Below are 18,686 nucleotides of genomic sequence, written 5' to 3'. Positions count from 1 at the left end.
CGATATAGTGTTTCCCGCATGACAAGGGAATTTGATATACAACACCTTCATCGCACGTGACGTAGGGCTTCTGGTGCCTAGTTGCGCATCCGCGCGCTTTGTTGGTGTTGGTTTTTCCCAGTTTGCACAACGTTGCAAGTTTTTTCGGCGCCGAGAACACGACGGTCGCATTCGCTCGTTGACCAATTCTTTTTAAATTGTGGGAAATCTTGTGTAGATACGGTAATACAACAAGGTTTTTTCGTTCATGAGGAACTGGGTTTGGATTACATTGATTGTCTGGTTTCATTCTCTTAACAAGTTTTTCCGCAACGGAAACTTGAACATGGGAGGGGTATCCGGCATTAGTAAGCCTATTGGACTGCTCTTGAAAACTATCGGTCATCATGTGCGGACAAGATTTCTGGAGAGCATTCCGAAAACATAAATTGACAATACCTCTTTTTATCAGTTTTGAATGAGCGGAGTGATATGGCAGCATCGGCTTGTTGCTTCGCGGCTGGTAGGCCCAGCATATGTGATGAGCGTGAAAGGTGAAGTTAATATCTAAAAATCTAATGGAGTTATCGATGGGCAATTCGCATGTTAAAACAAGCGGTTTAAATTGTTCTGTCATGGTAGTTAAAATGCTATGAGCCTTTGACTCAAGTGAGCCTTGGTCACACTTAACAAGAATAAAAAAGTCATCAACAAATCTAAAGACCTTGATTACGTCCAAGCTGTCAAGGCGGCTGGAAACAGCCTTGTCAAGTTTTGCTAAAAACAGATTCTGAGTAATCTGTTTTTAGCAAAACTTGACAAGGCTGTTTCCAGCCGCCTTGACAGCTTGGACGTAATCAAGGTCTTTAGATTTGTTGATGACTTTTTTATTCTTGTTAAGTGTGACCAAGGCTCACTTGAGTCAAAGGCTCATAGCATTTTAACTACCATGACAGAACAATTTAAACCGCTTGTTTTAACATGCGAATTGCCCATCGATAACTCCATTAGATTTTTAGATATTAACTTCACCTTTCACGCTCATCACATATGCTGGGCCTACCAGCCGCGAAGCAACAAGCCGATGCTGCCATATCACTCCGCTCATTCAAAACTGATAAAAAGAGGTATTGTCAATTTATGTTTTCGGAATGCTCTCCAGAAATCTTGTCCGCACATGATGACCGATAGTTTTCAAGAGCAGTCCAATAGGCTTACTAATGCCGGATACCCCTCCCATGTTCAAGTTTCCGTTGCGGAAAAACTTGTTAAGAGAATGAAACCAGACAATCAATGTAATCCAAACCCAGTTCCTCATGAACGAAAAAACCTTGTTGTATTACCGTATCTACACAAGATTTCCCACAATTTAAAAAGAATTGGTCAACGAGCGAATGCGACCGTCGTGTTCTCGGCGCCGAAAAAACTTGCAACGTTGTGCAAACTGGGAAAAACCAACACCAACAAAGCGCGCGGATGCGCAACTAGGCACCAGAAGCCCTACGTCACGTGCGATGAAGGTGTTGTATATCAAATTCCCTTGTCATGCGGGAAACACTATATCGGCCAGACGGGGAGATGTCTGAACGAGCGCCTAATGGAACACGCTCGCAACGTCAGAAACGGGCAAGGCGGATCGCTAGTTGACCACATTCTCGCATGCAAGTCAAAATCCTGTAAGCCTTTCTTTGATAAAAGTCTTGTGATAGGAAAAAGTAGAGAAAGGTTAACGCGCGAAATCATTGAAGCCGAAAAGATAAATAGGTCAGGATGCTCGTGTGTTAGCACACCTTCCATTCTCCTCTCAGATAAAGAGCTCGTTTTTCTAAGAAATCGATACTGTTCGCACGTGTGATTACTGTTTTCTGGTGTATAAATGTGATGCTTCAGGAGAATAAAATTTGTTGGAAGTTAGCGCTCGTGGTGTTCGTCTCTCGTCTCTTGTGTCCTCGTCTTTTGCTGCGCTACACAGTGTATTGAAAATACAAGGTTTGTAGAAAATGAAGACACTCAGATCTGTTGCAATTTTCCTTTAAGGAAGAAGTTGACCACTCGATACCTGGGTAATTAAAATCACCCCCTAATATTAGTATGCATTTTGGAAACTGGGATAAGACCTGTTGTAAAGCATCATTGAAAAAATGAACAAATTCCAAACGGCTATCGGGTGGACGATAGCATGCACCAATGACACATTGCGCATGTCCGATACGTGCAGAGACCCACACTATTTCAAGAGGAGAGTCGATTATCACTAGAGACGGTTGATAGTCATCTTTAATGGCCACAATAACTCCGCCTCCTCGGAAGCCTTCCCGGTCATTTCGAAAGATTACAAAAGATGGGTCAAGTGCAAGTTCGCTATTAGTAATGTCACTGGAAAGCCACGTTTCCGTACCTATTACTCTATCTTTGGTGCAAGTATGTATGAGCGTTTTCAGTGCATCAATTTTTCAGAGACGCCGTACTGTAGGGCTCGAGATTTATTAAGACCACCCGAGGTTATTTAATATTCGTCTGGCATGACCCAGGACCGGGGCGTTTTTTCGTCTCGTTACCGCCAATACGAGTCCGGCTATAGGCTGAGTTCAAAACCGCTTCTTTTGAGTCAGCAGCGAATAGCCACGGACCCACCGCGACCGGTCAAACTGAAGAAGGTCCGTACAAGCAAGCTACCGCAGTCTAATCACAAAGGAGCTACTTTCATTGAAAGAAGAGCTTTCATGAGCCAGAAAAGGTAAAAAACTATATACAGCTATAGCCACCACCGTCAGTTTTCTTTATCAAACTACGGTAATGTTCAGGTAGATATTTTTAGTGCATTAGCATTATAGAACCCCATCCTGAAGAAAAGCCGATGTCTGTTGTAAACTTGGAAGCGCAAAAAACCGGACGACGGACAGAGTAAGGGAACACAAAAAACAGGTTCCCGAGCGCCACTACCAACTGTTTATTCATGCTGAGGTACAGAAGTTATATAGGAACAGAATTGTCGAGCATGCGCGTGGAAAAGGCACACAAACCGCCCAATCACACAAACCGCACATCAGACATGCGCACAAGTTAATTAAAAAAAGAATCTAAAAAGGCACATTCCGATAAATAAACGTGTACTGACGTGTCACTGACACAACGATCGGACAGCTTTCGGATATAATAAGCCTCTAGAACGAGCCCAGCCTTATCATTGCCGCTCTTGCCTAGAACCGTGGTTTTCTCCAACCTTGCCCTACACGTGCACGAAGCAATTTAACGCACGAGATTAGCACTAGTGTCTTTGTTTTCTATGTTTTTGGCATGCTCCCGTAGCCGGTCAATAATACAGCGGCCAGTTTGGCCAACGTATGAATCCATGATTTGGGCCAGCATGAACTTTGGGACACAAACGAAGAGAGACACATGGAACACGGAACACACTGCTGCAACAAAAAACATGGGATCGCCTACACCAAATGTGCAATAGGAGTGGTGTATTGCATTCCCCTCTCATGTGGGGCACCATACGTTGGCCAAACTGGCCGCTGTATTAATGACCGGCTACGGGAGCATGCCAAAAACATGGAAAACAAAGACACTAGTGCTAATATCGTGCGTCACATTGCTTCGTGCACGTGTAGGGCAAGGTTGCAGAAAACCACGGTTCTAGGCAAGAGCGGCAATGATACGGCTAGGCTCGTTCTAGAGGCTTATTATATCCTAAAGCTGTCCGATCGTTGTGTCAGTGACACGTCAGTACACGTTTATTTATCGGAATGTGCCTTTTTAGATTATTTTTTTAATTAACTTGTGCGCATGTCTGATGTGCGGTTGGTGTGATTGTGCGGTTTGTGTGCCTTTTCCACGCGCATGCTCGACAATTCTGTTCCTATATAACTTCTGTACCTCAGCATGAATAAACAGTTGGTAGTGGCGCTCGTGAACCTGTTTTTTGTGTTCCCTTACTCTGTCCGTCGTCCGGTTTTTTGCGCTTCCAAGTTTACAACATGCATCACCAACTAGCCCGGCAGCTTGCTCTCCTGAGCCGATGTCTGTCGTATTTGGGCGGATGTGTAGTGTTGTGACCATGTTTAAATAAAATAAAATCTCCTATTATTACAGCCACTAGCGAGATTCCAACCCGCAAGAGCGGGAACAGGTCAGGTTCGCTGGCCGGGCATCATCACCATGCTGGCTTGTGCGGCGGACCGCCGCTGTGTTTCGCTCAGCATAAGTCGCCCCTAGCTTCGCTCTGTAGTCGTGCTTTTCAGAGATTGTGTCATTTCTCGGTGGTGGCTTATTTTAGCCACTACAGAGGAAAGAAACTGTCTCTGACATGATTCTGGTGGCTACACGAGTCCTTATATCGCACTGCTCGGGCTATAGTTTGCTGCTTTCCATGCTCACAGGGACAAGCGGAGGAAAAGATGGAGCTAAAGATGGTCCCCCTTATTATTGGGCTCTGTTTCTTTGTGCTCCGGTTCCTGTATGTTTGCATGCGTTCATATAAAATGTGCGTCAGGCAATAAGCGTGTGCTGAGTGTAAATAAACGATGCGGCTGGAAAGCATGAGTGTTGAAAAAACAGAATGTATTGTGCGTTTGCATGGCCGCGCATTGACCGCTTTGAATCTAGCGCAACACATACGCAATCAACAATACATAATATATGCAATAAACGCTGCATACTTCATAATACCGCGGGCGCGTAGTTTTTCGTTGGAACATTGGACTAGCGCTTAGCTGTTTCTTAACATCGCTTGCACATTTGCTATTTAATGCTTTTTTTGCGCTGATACACATGGGAAAGCGATGAAGGAATAAACTGCTGGCAAATGCTGCCGATTTGTGCGATTCAATTCTGCGCATCACCTTGTTGCACTCCCCAACTAAAAACAGATGCAAGTGCGGTAAAAAATGTCAGTCGATTTAGGTAATTAGGCCAAATGCGGATATGTGCGCTAGCATGACGTCAATTGTCGGTTGGAGCTACGACGTAGTAGGTGGTACCAGGCTACCACATAATCATTAACCAACTCCTCCTTCTGTTTCGCTACTGTGCAAGCATCAATCGAATCACGTTCTTCACCCAACCGCTGCTGCTCATTCCGCTTAGCTCGAGGGGCGGTGCCACCTATTTAGCGCCACCGGCTCTCGCCTGGTGACCTCCGGCTACACCTTGGCGGTTAAACCACCTGGTGGGCAGATGAGCAGTGGCGCAGAGGCACAAGGTAGGTGCTCTGGCAGGTGCCGCCATAGGGGGAATTGGGTTGCTTGGTTTGGGTTTCGACCACGGTGTAAGTGGCCGCGACCGAGGTTGTTCTTCCGGAGCAGCCTTCCACGATTAAATGGGCTACCGCCTGACATGGCGGGCAGGGCCCACCACCCGGCGGGCAGGTGAGGAGCCTCCCACAAAACCGGCCTCAAACGAACAGTCTAACACACAACGCTCAAATGGGGGTAATGGCCACTATATAAGTGCTAGCGCACTAAATTAACATATATACAAGGTGTTCTTTTTGCAGAGTGTATTCACGGCTGATCGACAGACCGTCACGTCATCATACTGGTCAGACACCCTGATGCAAGTCGGATGCAGTGCTGGGAGATCGCTCCACTGTTGCAGCACATGTCTGCGAAGAATGTTGACATCAGCCCCATTACCAAGCTTGAACGCCACATTTTTGTCGTGGATGACAAGTAGAGCTGTCCAGTCCGATGTTTCCACAGTGTGCTGTCCACTGTCAGCTCCACACGAAAGACGTCATCACAATCAAGCGCAGAAACATTGTGTGTTGGTCTAGCTTGCGTTATGCAATTCATCGTAGGCAGTGTCATGATGCACTGGTTTTGCTCCAAGCTGACTGCACACAGCTGCAGAATGTGCAAACTTGCCGCAGCAAAAGCAGTTCGTTCTAAATGCTGGATAGTGGCGCGGCCAATTGTGGTTACCATATACCTCGAGCATGATTGTGCTGTTTAGTGTGGCATGCGGCTTTTTTTTTGCAGCGGGTGGTGTCGAAAGCTGATCGCTAAATGCTTTTTCACATGCTAGCGAAAACGCTCTCTATTTCTGCTGCTGCGCAGCAAAAAACCTGTTTCGAGCGGTCGCGGCGGCTCGAGCGACCAGAGCGACGAGGTTCCAACAAGTCGAAAGTTTTTCGCCACTCAGTCACGCTGCTGAGTCGCATGCATGTGAAACCGCCTTTAAGCAGTACTGGCGATGAATATTACCGGTCTGCCGACTGCTGCAATGGAGTGCGTTCTTGGGTTCACTCGCGTGAAGATCTTGTCGGTTAATCTTAGAAATCTTGGCATCATTGCAATTGTGATGACGCTTTCTGACGTTAGTTCTTGTACCGAGAATAACAGCTCCCACAGCGAGAAGTCTCAAATTCCTGCGATGATCCGGTCACGAATCAGTCTATCAGCGACGCTGCTGAAATCGCAGTGATGAGATTGAATACGAAGTATAACTACGAAGTCATCGATAGTCTGCAGCACCTGCTGCGTCAGTGTGCTGAATATGGCGGTGGCCTGCGTAGCGTCTTGTGATATTTATACTACGCATAAAACCTGTATAGAATTTGCTCGACCTCGTACACCGTTTGTCTTTTCGGTTGCCAGAGGCAGAGGGCAGGTTTGATAAATCTGTTGTGCTTGTGGACCAAGGACGTGCAGAACGGGCTTTCCTTGCCGGGTTAGACTTCGCTGCATTCTAGCAGCCTTGCTCATACATGATATACGACGAACACCATCCTTCCCAGGCTCTCAGTGCGTCATCTGTCGGCTCGAACGGCAGCGTAGTTCGTATACAAACACTCCATAATCTCGGTGCACGGCGTATCGTTTAATGAAACAAACACGCGTGTTCTTTGATGGGCAATGCGATTACAGTTTTCGACAAAGATGTGGCATCGAATAAAATACGTTAGAGCGCGGCTGCTGGTCACAACCTTTTGAGGCTCTCTCGAAGCTTACCTGTACGCTTAACGACAGCACACAACGCGCCGAAGGCCACACATTTACGTCGCTGTCGCCAATGGATGTGTGCGTGAGCGCTATCATGTTTGTTCTGCAGTCTGCGGCTGGCCTCGCCCATAGATCCTATTTCGGCCCTATGTGTACGTTGCAACAGACTCTTTTAGCATAGCAGAAACGCGCCAGCTTGGTTGTATACCGGGTTAACGGCACCTGCTGAGCACGCGCAGTGGTCGGGGCAGAGCCAGGCGAGGCCACTGCGCAGCTCGCGTCTGGGAAGCTGGTGTACATCTACTCTAATACGTCCCCGATACGCTAAACAAGCCTAATGAGACACAGCCGCACGTGATGCAGCGAAGAGCAGCTGCCACTCGTTGGAGGGCAGATGCTCTCCGCCACTTGAACCTTGCTCCGTGCCGGCCGGCTGGCTTGTCCCGGTTTCCCGCCTTGTTTGCGGTCTTTGGAAGTTGCGCCGCTGCAAGCACCGCAGAAGCATTGCATTTCAAGCGCATTCGTCCCGGTTCAAAGTTCCTCAGCTACGAAAATTCAGTGAAACTTTTGCGGTGTTCCTTTCTTGCTTCGCGAAGACTGGTGCGTAAGAAGCAGACACGGAGGAGAAGAAGGCGCGCACAGGAACACCATATGCGTGCATGCGTCCTCTTCTCGCCCGTGCCTGTTTCTGCCGCGCCAGTCTTCGCGAAGCATATCTAGTTCTTCACCAGCATATCTGGTTCCTTCGTAGCCGTACGGCTGCCCTTTGGTGGACGGCAACGAGTGATTACTCCCTTATTGCAAATCTACTGCACCTCGGAGTCCACTAAAGAATTGAATCAACAGCGTTCCTACGTCGAGATGATCATTTCACCCTACCTCTGCGAGCCGTCCCTGTAGATCGAGCTACTGCCCTGGCGGTCACGGGTTCCAACTCCGGACCAGGACGAATTTGCCATGAAAGCTGTATAACTTTCTTTTTTAGCCGTAAGGCTGTGGTTGGATGGATGTTAATGAGTAATTGCTTGCTTATTATTAAAGGTTTCTTATCACTTGCTCAGTGAGCCACAGCTTCTCATCGCAACTGGCATTTGCCTTGCTTGTTCCCATGAGCCTTTGCATTATAGGGAGTTGAAGCCTTTGCTGACACAGTTCAGCACCTGGTGGTGCTATCTTCAGTTGTCCTCTTTTCGTGTTACTCAAGCTTTCATGACAACTAGTGAGCTAACATTCCTGAAAATTAAATTTCATGCCGGCATTGTAGTAATTTGCCTACATATTCATTCCCACGCTCTAATTTATTCATTGAGTCACCGGGAAAATATCTAGAGTGAATAATAGGCTGCCAATCTAATTCCGGTTGAATATTGCACCCAGTTTTACCTCTTCGGTATCAACAGTCACGCAGACTTCATGTGAAAGGCAACGGAGAGGTTCGGTCGGCTCAGCTTGCGTCGGTATTTTCTGACGACGCTATTTGGGCCATTTCCGCAGAAAGAAAAGTCGGCGCTTTATTTCAACTATTCAATCGTGCAAACAGTAAAACAGGACTGAGGCACTTACTTCGTAAACATCTTCAGAGCTTTCTCTCATTGGGCTGCTTCCTGGAAAGAGAGGACTTCTGTCAATCGCCAACAAAAGCGGCGATTCTTCGCAGACCACAGTGGAGTACTGCTCTCACCTCGGTGAATGATGCTTGGTCTTCTTTTGTGCGGACTCGGAGAAGACTCAGCGTCCGCGACTGATGAACTCTTCCCAGAGGCGTCACCTTTACTGGCAGGCTCGCAGACCTGGGTGCAAGAAACGAACAGTTCCAAAGAAAAGCATTTCTTCTTCCCTTCTTGCGGCGCATTCCGCGGACAGGTCAAAGCCAACCGTCTGTTCTGAAAACCACGAACTCAACAAAAAAAAAATATCGCCTTGCAGCCTCCATTCTTCATATTTTTTTTAGAAGTGCCTAGAACTGTCTTCACGAAGTGCAGTGATGCCGGATACATCTCTTGGAGTGAATGGTACGGCCATTTCGTGCTTAAAAAGAAGTCTTTGTTTATAGCTTATGCGGCTTTCACGTCCGAAAGCGGCCAGGCTATGAGGGACGCTGTAGTGGAGGGCTCCGGATACTTTCGACCACCCGGGGCTCTTTAACGTGCACTGACATCGCACAGTACACGGGCCTCCAGCACTTCGCCTCCATCGAAATGCGACCGTCACGGCCAGGGTCGAGCCCGCGTCTTTCGGGTCAGCAACAGAATGCCACAGTAACTGAGCCTACGCGGCAACTACCTAGAATAAAGTATCGCTTTTCGAAAGCAAAAATTGAAGATGGAGAATGCGAAGTTTTATGGTGTGCCTAGTAACTGCAGCGCTGCAACTACTGCGTTGACGCGGTGGAATGTTACCCTAGAGAATACTGCCGCTGAGGTTTCTTTGAGGAAACACATTTGGATGGTAAAATAAAAATAATTAGCATTAACATGCTTCAACGCAAAAGCCTTACTAGTACCCTTACAAGAAAAGTAGGCGGCGCGTGTTAGTGTGTGCACTCGCAGATGGTAGAGAAAATCCCAGTAACGGCAAAAAAAAATATGGTGAAGTAAGTCATCAAGCGGCTATATGACGCACACAAACAAGCCCAAGCACGGCTATTTCAGAGAATGATATACATGTCGTTCGTGTATATATATATATATATATATATATATATATATATATATATATATATATATATATATATATATATATATTGGCGCGTGCTCATGGGAGCGCGCCGACGATGAAGACGAAGTGTGCGTGTGCCGGTGGACAAAGACGAAGTGTGTGTGTGGTTCGGACAGCCATCTTGTGAGTTCCCTGCTGTGCGCTGGACTTCGCTGAGACTGTGGTCTGTGCCGGTCCTGTCTTCGTTACATTTTTGGTGGAGGTGCGGGGTACTTTCCAACATCTACGTGCCCCGAAGGCTCTCTATGAACACGGATTTGACTCCGATTCATCGCAGTACGAGCCGCCGAATCCAAGATCAGTCACCAGAGTACGGTCCGTTATCTTCTAGGACCAGGGCTCCAGCTGCGACGCGCAGCACTGACGCGGCACCTATGGCTAGCAACGGAGACGCGGCAGCTATGGCTGACAACGGGAACTCAGCTGCTCATTTCCTGGTCCTCCAGCCGCGAACGCCGCCGACATTCCATGGCGAAGTGTTTGAGGACGCGGAGGACTGGCTTGGCCAGTTCGAGCGCGTTGCCAGGTACAACGGCTGGGATGCGGAGCGGAAGCTGCACAATGTTTACTTCGCTCTTGACGACTCGGCGCGGACGTGGTACGAGAACCACGAGACAACGTTTCCTTCTTGGGGACGGTTCCGTAGCCAGTTGCTGGCGACCTACGTCAACACCGACCGTCGGGAACGAGCTGAGTCGGCGCTGCAGTCAAGGAACCAGCGACCCAATGAGAGCGTCGCAATGTATTATGAGGACATGACACGACTGTTCAGAAGGGCGGATCCAAACATGGCCGAGGACAAGAAAGTGCGCCACCTGATGCGCGGGATAAAAGAAGAACTGTTTGCTGGGCTTGTGCGAAACCCACCTAACACCACTTCGGAGTTTCTATCGGAGGCCACTACCGTCGAAAAGACCCTGCAACAACGCGCCCGCTATTACAATCGCGCCGTGAACACCGTATCAACTGCCGACTTTGCGCCAGCCTCCAGCGACTCCGCTGACACCCTTCGGGAGCTGGTTCGATCTATCGTCAAAGAAGAGCTGCACAAAATGCGCCTCTCTGCCCAGTCGCAGCCGCAGTGTCCATCGTTAGCACAAATTATCCGAGAGGAAGTGCAGCAGGTGGTTCCTGAACCTGTTGCCCCTGCTGCCCTTACACCGACGCCCCCGCGCCAGACGTACGCGTCGGTACTCCGACAGAACTGCGACCTCGCCCCTTGGAGCACCAGCCCATCTGCATCTGCTTTCCAGCCGCGGCCCCCGCCTGTCCCAGTGTTGCCCGAAGCCAGGCTGCGGAAGACGGACGTGTGGCGGGCACCTGACCAGCAGCCCCTTTGCTACCACTGCGGTGAGGCTGGCCATATCTTGCGGTGGTGCCCTTATCGTCGAGCTGGAATTCGCGGATTTCATCCGCGAGTCCCCTGTCCGCCCAATGGCGAACGGTCCCGCGAAATTGAGGAGCACCTGTCAACGCGCCGGGATCCCACTCACACTGATTTCCCTCACCCTGACTACCGCCCACCAACCTCTACACGCTATCGTTCGCCGAGTCCCCGTCCTTCGACAAGCCGTTTCAGCCGCTCACCGAGTCCTCGCCGGGGAAACTAGACCCAGCGGCCTGCGGAGGTAAGGCCGCTGACGAGCGAACAGCCGAACATCCTCCATCGCGTTCCCTACCAGACGACGGCTATCAAACGAGGACACGTGACGATCACAAAGGATGTGCAGTTTCGAACTTACCGGTCGATATCGACGATTTAGCGGTTACGGCATTGGTTGATACGGGAGCGGACTATTCGGTTATGAGCAACGAGCTAGCAAAAAAACTGAGGAAAGTTTTAACCGCGTGGACTGGGCCTCATATTCGCACAGCTGGTGGGCACCTAATTACCCCTGTTGGCCGGTGTACGGGGAGAGTTACAATCGACGGATTTATTTACGTTTGTGACTTTGTTGTCCCACCTCACTGTTCGCGCGATGTCATTCTCGGCCTGGACTTTTTACAAGCGAACGGCGCCGTTATCAATTTACAAGAGCCGCGCGTGACGTTTTCGCCGACGCAAGCAATTGAAATAGCCGACCCAGACGACTCCAGGATCCCCGCCCTGCGTATTGCTGCTGATGACGTGACGGTGCCTCCGCGGTGCAGCATGATGGTCCCCGTGCAAAGTGACTCGCCCGGTGATCGAGACGTTATGGCAGAGAGAAACGTCAGCCTTCTACTCGAGAAAGGAATCTGCGCTGCAAGAGGGCTTGTTCGCTTACGGGATCGCTCTGCGACACTCTTGATCACCAACTTCGGAACAGAGTTCCAGCCTATTGCGAAAGGAACGGCCGTCGCATACGTTACCGACTTCGTTGAGCCCGCAGAAATATGTGCTCTAGAGCTACCGTCGCCGGACGGACGCGATGCAGCAACCGTTCTGTCTACCGTGGACATTAATCCCGGCTTGTCGGTGAGTCAGAAGCAGCGCTTGTTAGAGCTCCTTCACGATTTCGCTGAGTGCTTCGCCACGGCATCAAAGGTAGGGCGCACCCCGGTAGCCAAACACCGCATCATCGTCAACGAGGAGACTAGCCCCATATCCCAACACCCGTACAGAGTGTCGCCGGTGGAACGGGAGGCTATACGATCCCAAGTGCAAGAAATGCTTGCAGACGACGTAGTCCAGCCGTCCACGAGCCCCTGGGCTTCACCTGTGGTATTGGTGAAGAAAAAAAGATAACACCTTGCGATTCTGCGTCGATTATCGGAAGTTGAATCGTGTCACGAAACGTGACGTTTGCCCCCTTCCACGTATCGACGACGCCTTGGATCGACTGCGTGACGCTAAATATTTTTCTTCACTCGACCTTAAGAATGGCTACTGGCAGATCGAAGTGGACGAAAGGGACAGAGAGAAGACAGCGTTCGTGACACCTGACGGCCTTTATGAATTCAAAGTGCTACCCTTTGGACTCTGTTCTGCGCCAGAAACCTTCCAACGCATGATGGCACCGTTCTTTCTGGGCTGAAATGGCAGACATGCCTAGTGTACCTTGATGATGTTGTCATTTTTGCTCCTAGCTTCGAGGAACACCTCAACCGGCTGCGAATGGTGTTACAGGCGCTCCGTTCGGCACAGTTGACGATAAAGCCACAAAAGTGTCACTTTGGTTTCGAAGAGCTCAGTTTTCTTGGTCACGTGATAAGCGCTGACGGAGTCCGTCCTGACCCGGAGAAGACTGCCGCTGTGGCACAGTTCCCGCGCCCTACCGACAAAAAGTCCGTTCGTAGGTTTCTAGGCCTCTGTGCCTATTACAGACGTTTCGTTGAAAACGTTTCCACAATTGCCGAGCCCCTTACAATGCTTACTAGATACAATGTATCTTTTGTGTGGCATGATGATCAGGAATCTGCCTTCAACGAGCTACGCAGCCGCCTACAAACTGTCCCAATACTCGCCCATTTTGTTGAACGGGCTGCCACTGAAATTCATACTGACGCCAGCAATGTTGGTCTCGGCGCTATCTCGTTCAGTGGCAGGATGGCAACGAGAAAGTCATAGCGTACGCCAGCCGCTCCCTCTCGAAAGCAGAGGCAAACTACTCTACCACAGAGAAGGAATGCCTTGCGGTAGTGTGGGCGATTAGCAAGTTCCGACCATATCTCTATGGTCGCCCGTTTCGAGCTGTCAGTGACCATCATTCGTTATGCTGGCTAGCCAATCTCAAAGACCCTTCGGGACGGCTTGCGAGATGGAGCCTTCGCCTCCAGGAATACGACATCACGGTAGTGTACAAGTCCGGCCGTAAGCACAATGACGCCGATTGCTTGTCACGTGCACCTGCCGACGTTGCTCCGGCCGAAACGGAGGACGACTTCCCGTTTTTTGCTCTCGTCACGTCGTCCGATATGGCCCGGCGTCAACGGGCTGACTCAGAGTTGCGTCCGCTCATCGAGCATCTGGAGGGCCTTAACGTCGCTGTTCCGCGGCTTTTCGTTCGAGGTTTGGGTTCCTACAGTCTCCGAGATGGCGTCCTTTACAAGAGGAACTTCGCCCATAACACGGAAACCTTTCTTCTGGTTGTGCCATCCGAACTCCGTCCAGAAATCTTGCACGCCTGCCACGACGAGCCATCGGCTGGCCATTTGGGTGTTACGCGGACGTATGCCCGCATTCGTGCGAAGTATTACTGGCCAAAGTTGCTCTCATCAGTCCAGCAATATGTGAGGACCTGCCGTGACTGCCAGCGACGAAAAACACCACCAGTTAAACTCGCAGGGCTTCTCCAGCCCATCCCACCGCCTACAACACATTTCCAACAAGTGGGTATGGACTTGCTGGGCCCATTCCCATTGTCTTCCTCTGGGAACAAATGGATTGTTGTGGTGACGGACTACTTAACGCGGTACGCCGAGACACAGGCGCTTCCCCACGCTAGTGCTGCAGAAGTGGCTCAGTTTTTTATGACATCAATCGTCTTGCGTCACGGTGCGCCATCAGTCGTCATCACGGACCGTGGAACCGCCTTTACGGCGGCATTAATGCAATCTCTCTTCGAACTCACCCACACCAGTCACCGGAAGACAACAGCCTATCATCCCCAAACAAACGGCTTGACTGAACGCCTCAACCGGACGCTTGCAGATATGCTTGCTATGTATGTCGACGTTGAGCATCGTACGTGGGACGAAGTTCTTCCTCATGCAACCTTCGCCTACAATACGGCACAACAGGAGACTACCCGTCTTACACCTTTCCAGCTGGTCTACGGACGGTGTGTCACTACCATGCTGGATGCTATGCTACCCCCTGCTCACAACGACGGAGACATCGGCCCCTGCGCTGACGTTGACACATTCGTCCAGCGGGCTGAATAAGCCCGCCAACTCGCAAGGTGCCGGATTCGACATCAACAACAACTCGACGCTGGTCGCTACAACCTCCGACACCGATGCGTTCGGTACGAGCCCGGCGACTCTGTATGGGTATGGACACCTGTGCGCCGCCGCGGACTCTCCGAAAAGCTCCTCCGACGCTACTTCGGTCCGTACGAGGTGGTTCGTCGTATAAGTGATGTCACATACGAAGTTTTTCCGCGGGACACGACCTCCTCACCACGTCGGCGCCATCCGACCGAGATTGTCCACGTGGTGCGCATGAAGCCCTACCATGACAGGCTGCAACCCGCCGCTTTACCAGCTTAACAGCTCTCTGTATTCGCTGCCGTCCGCCGTCTATACCGAACATTACCTTTGCTGTCCGTGTTCGTTTCCGGCGTCGGGCCGCCGCCTTGATGGAGGGGGTAATGGCGCGTGCTCATGGGAGTGCGCCGACGATGAAGACGAAGTGTGCGTGTGCCGGTGGACAAAGACGAAGTGTGTGTGTGGTTCGGACAGCCATCTTGTGAGTTCCCTGCTGTGCGCTGGACTTCGCTGAGACTGTGGTCTGTGCCGGTCCTGTCTTCGTTACAATATATATATCAGACAAGGTAAAGGAGATGAGGGACTCGTTTTTTGACAAAGTTATGAAGGAAGCCAACAGTCACCGAAGTGCAGTGATGCCGGATACATCTGTTGGAGTGAATGGTACGGCCATTTCGTGCTTAAAAACTGGTGAACACTCTCAAGGTTCGCTTACACCTATTAAACATAAATACCCACGAGAGCAGCAGATTGGACAGCCGTCACCGTAGCTCAGTTGGTAAGAGCACCGGACGCGATATTCGGAGGTCGTGGGTTCGGATCCCACCGGCGGCATGGTTGTTTTTTCTGCTGCTTTACAAGTAATTTTCTTTAAGCGATAGATTAATTTAAGTATTATTAACCCTGTGATTAGCACTTCACATTAAAAAAAATTAAACATTCCCCTAAGCACCTTGGTTTCGGTGAGTGTTGGCTCCCTTCATATATATATATATATATATATATATATATATATATATATATATATATATACACCCCATCTAGCCGACCTGCATGGGGCGCCATTCATGTAGTGACATTCATACCAAAATTGTGACGCAACCGTTCTTCGTGCAGCGCTCCAGGTGTTATCATACGCACATACTGTGTGTGTGCGGGAGGGAGGGGGCGGTGGTTTCGCTCTGGTTAAACATGGAGTGACGGAGTAGCTACAGCTGGCCGAGTGGAACTTGTTCAGTTGAATTACAAAGCCAGTCTTTCGCCGCACCGTTTCGCTGGGCGTTCCTTCATATTCGTCCCACTTGACAGGGCGCATGCGCGCAGCTGTGGCAGCTTGGTTTCGCCGGCGCGCCGCGCCGCCGGCAGCAGCAGCTGCTCCGCACCACCTGGCTTGTCACGTGACCAACCACGCGACGAACCACGTGATTAGCCATTGCGCCGGCCGTCGGCAGCTGCTCCGCACCACGTGACAGCATGGCGGCGCAGCCACGGGGTGGCAGCTCAGCCACAAGGCGGCGGCGCCGCCACGCGGAAGGCTCGAAATGCTACCGTAATGTAGCTATCGCTACAAAAATACTGATCACCTGAAATTACTCAGTTTGCAAATCGCAATCAAACTCCTACGTCTTGCGTCCATGATATGCTTTCGCATTCCCTCACGTCATCATCATCATCGGCCTGACTACGTCCACTGCAGAGCACAGGCCTCTTCCATGTCTCCCTAATTAACCCTGCCCCTTGCTAGCTGCGGCCACCGTGTCCCAGCAAACTTTATATTCTCAGCCGCCCACCTAACTAAGCAGTTTTTGTAGCGATAGCCACATTACGGTAGCATTTCGAGCCTTCAGCGTGGCGGCGCCGCTACGCTGTCAGGTGGTTGGCCACGTGGTACGGAGCAGCTGCCGGTGGCGCGGCGCGCCGGCCTAACCGAGCTGCCACAGCTGTGCGCATGCGCCCTGTCAAGTGGGACGAAGATGAAGAAGGAACGCCCAGCGAACCGGAGCGGCGAAAGATTGACTTTGCAATTCAACTCAGCAAGTTCCACTCGGCCAGCTGTAGCTATTGCACCACTCCAGTTTTAGCCAGTGCTAAACCACCGCCAATTTTTTTTTAAGAATAGGGCTGCAATTCCATCCGAGTGGAAACGTGAGCCGTGTGTGAATTCTTAGTTTTTGAGTGGGTGAGGGAACAAACGGGGGTTTATGACATCCTGGTCCAAATCAACAGAAAGAAATGGGCTTGGGCAGGGCATGTGATGCGAAGGCAAGATAACGGCTGGTCCTTAAGGGTAACGGAGTGGATTCCAAGAGAAGGCAAGCGTAGCAGTGGGAGACAGAAGGTTAGGTGGCCGGATGAGATTCAGAAGTTTTCAGGCATGGGGTGGGCGCAGCTGGCAAAGGACTGGGTTAATTGGAGAGATATGGGAGAGGCGTTCGCTCTGCAGTGGGTGTAGTCAGGCTGATGATGATGATGATGACACAACATATTGCGTGGCAGAAAGGGATAGACAGAAAGCAAAAGGAAAATCTTCCTCTACTTTGCAAGGCATCTGCCACCAGAGCAGCCTTATCAATTAAAACTGGGACTTGGGGGATGGAGTTCATGTCTTTCTGCCAAAACGCATTGACTCGGAACACACGTATGTATCGTTGCATTCCAGACATTGACCCTGTCTTGCTTAGTGGCATAATGTTATCAAAAATTGGCTGTGGTTTAGCTATGGTTAAACGTGGAGTGACGCGAGAGCTGCGTCTGGCCGACTCGAACTCGCTCAGTCGAATTGAAAAGTCAGTCTTTCGCCGCTCCGTTCCGCTGGGCGTTAGTTCTGCATCTTCGTCCCTGGACGTTGATTCACTCTCCCCCCTCTCCACTGTCCCGCCCCCCACTCGGTTTCGCCGGCTCGCCGCGCCGCCGGCAGCAGCAGCTGCTCCGCACAACGTGGCCAAGCACGTGACCAGCCACGGCGACGCCACGGAGCTTAAGAGGTGCCACGCAGCTCAAGGGGTGCCACGCTTAAGGCTCGGGGGGCTAGCGTAGCGTAGCTCTCGCTACAAAAAAGTACCAACCAGATATTACGCGAAAGCCTATACAGCTCGTTCGGTCGAAAAGCCTTCGGCGTAGTAGCAGTCGACACCCCGTGCCGGAAATAACCGAGTAAAACCAGTCAAAAAACGGGACACAGCGAAGAGACGAGGCACACACACGACGACTGGACTAGCAACTGTGCTTGTTAGAAGAAAACAGACTCCCATGAAAAGTGGCAAAGTTTGCGCAGCTCAGTTAACAGCAACCTACATCAAAAGATAAGCTGTAATCTAACGCCGTTGCGAAAGGAAGCTAAGTTCCTTCTGCATGAGGTAGATAGAAGGACTGCTGATACAATCATCTCCTTGAATACTAATGAAGAACGCTTCGAGGATTTCGCGCTCAACTTTTCCCTTGCCTCTGCCGACAATACTAACATTGGAAAATAGCGGGTAGCAACCGCATTCCCGGCAATGTCGAGGCAAGTTAGCGCCGTCAGTAGGGGACAGAGAGTTGTGGTGTTTTCTTAGTCTGTCATTAATACATCGGCCTGTTTGCCCAATGTACACTTTTTCGCAGGTCAACGGAATTTTGTAAACAACACCGGTGGCACAATTGACGTAGCGGTTTTCATGTTGCGTCGAACAAACCGGCCGATAAGTCCCGCCACGTGCAACACGTGAGCACAGGCGTGAAAGCTTGCAGGGAGCGGAAAACACAACATTGACGCCCTGCTTTCCGGCGACCTTTTTGATGGTGTGGGCGACTTTATGCACATAAGGCATGACTTCAAAATTTCTCTTTTCCACTGTCTTTGGGCAAACCCTTTTGACGTCTCGATCCTTTATCTTTTGCAGGAGCGTTTCGGCCACTGCCCTCTGAAGTTCTTTTGGAAAACCGGCCGCCTCCAAACGTTCATACTGGTTAAAGAAGCTATTCTTCATGCTGTGGTGGCAAATCTTTTGCAGTGCATTACGGAAGCAGTTAGTAGCAATCCCCCTCTTGACAATCTTGGAATGAGCTGACGAATACGGTAAAAGGACTTTTTAGTTCTAGGCATGAAGCACCAGCAAACATGGCCATCGTCACGAAATGTTAATTGAAGTT

General features: G+C 50.3%; 2 protein-coding genes across 3 annotated transcripts in view; one reads left to right on the top strand and one right to left on the bottom strand.

Moving 5' to 3' along the window:
• LOC144104506 (angio-associated migratory cell protein) overlaps positions 1-18,686 on the top strand; it is a 528,250-nt gene that overhangs the window by 161,214 nt on the left and 348,350 nt on the right. The gene's annotated exons all lie outside the window — the stretch shown is intronic.
• Positions 1-18,686, bottom strand: part of LOC144105199 (uncharacterized) — a 234,322-nt gene that overhangs the window by 35,656 nt on the left and 179,980 nt on the right. Inside the window, exons 15-16 of the mRNA XM_077638345.1 lie at positions 8,608-8,716; positions 8,490-8,530 (exon numbers count right to left, since the gene is read on the bottom strand). Of these exons, the coding sequence (XP_077494471.1) occupies positions 8,490-8,530; positions 8,608-8,716 (150 nt within the window). The remainder of the gene's footprint in view (positions 1-8,489; positions 8,531-8,607; positions 8,717-18,686) is intronic.

Source organism: Amblyomma americanum, chromosome 9 (genome assembly GCF_052857255.1).
Source record: "Amblyomma americanum isolate KBUSLIRL-KWMA chromosome 9, ASM5285725v1, whole genome shotgun sequence".
Lineage (NCBI taxonomy): Eukaryota > Metazoa > Arthropoda > Arachnida > Ixodida > Ixodidae > Amblyomma > Amblyomma americanum.
This window is presented reverse-complemented; position numbering and strand designations above follow the sequence as displayed.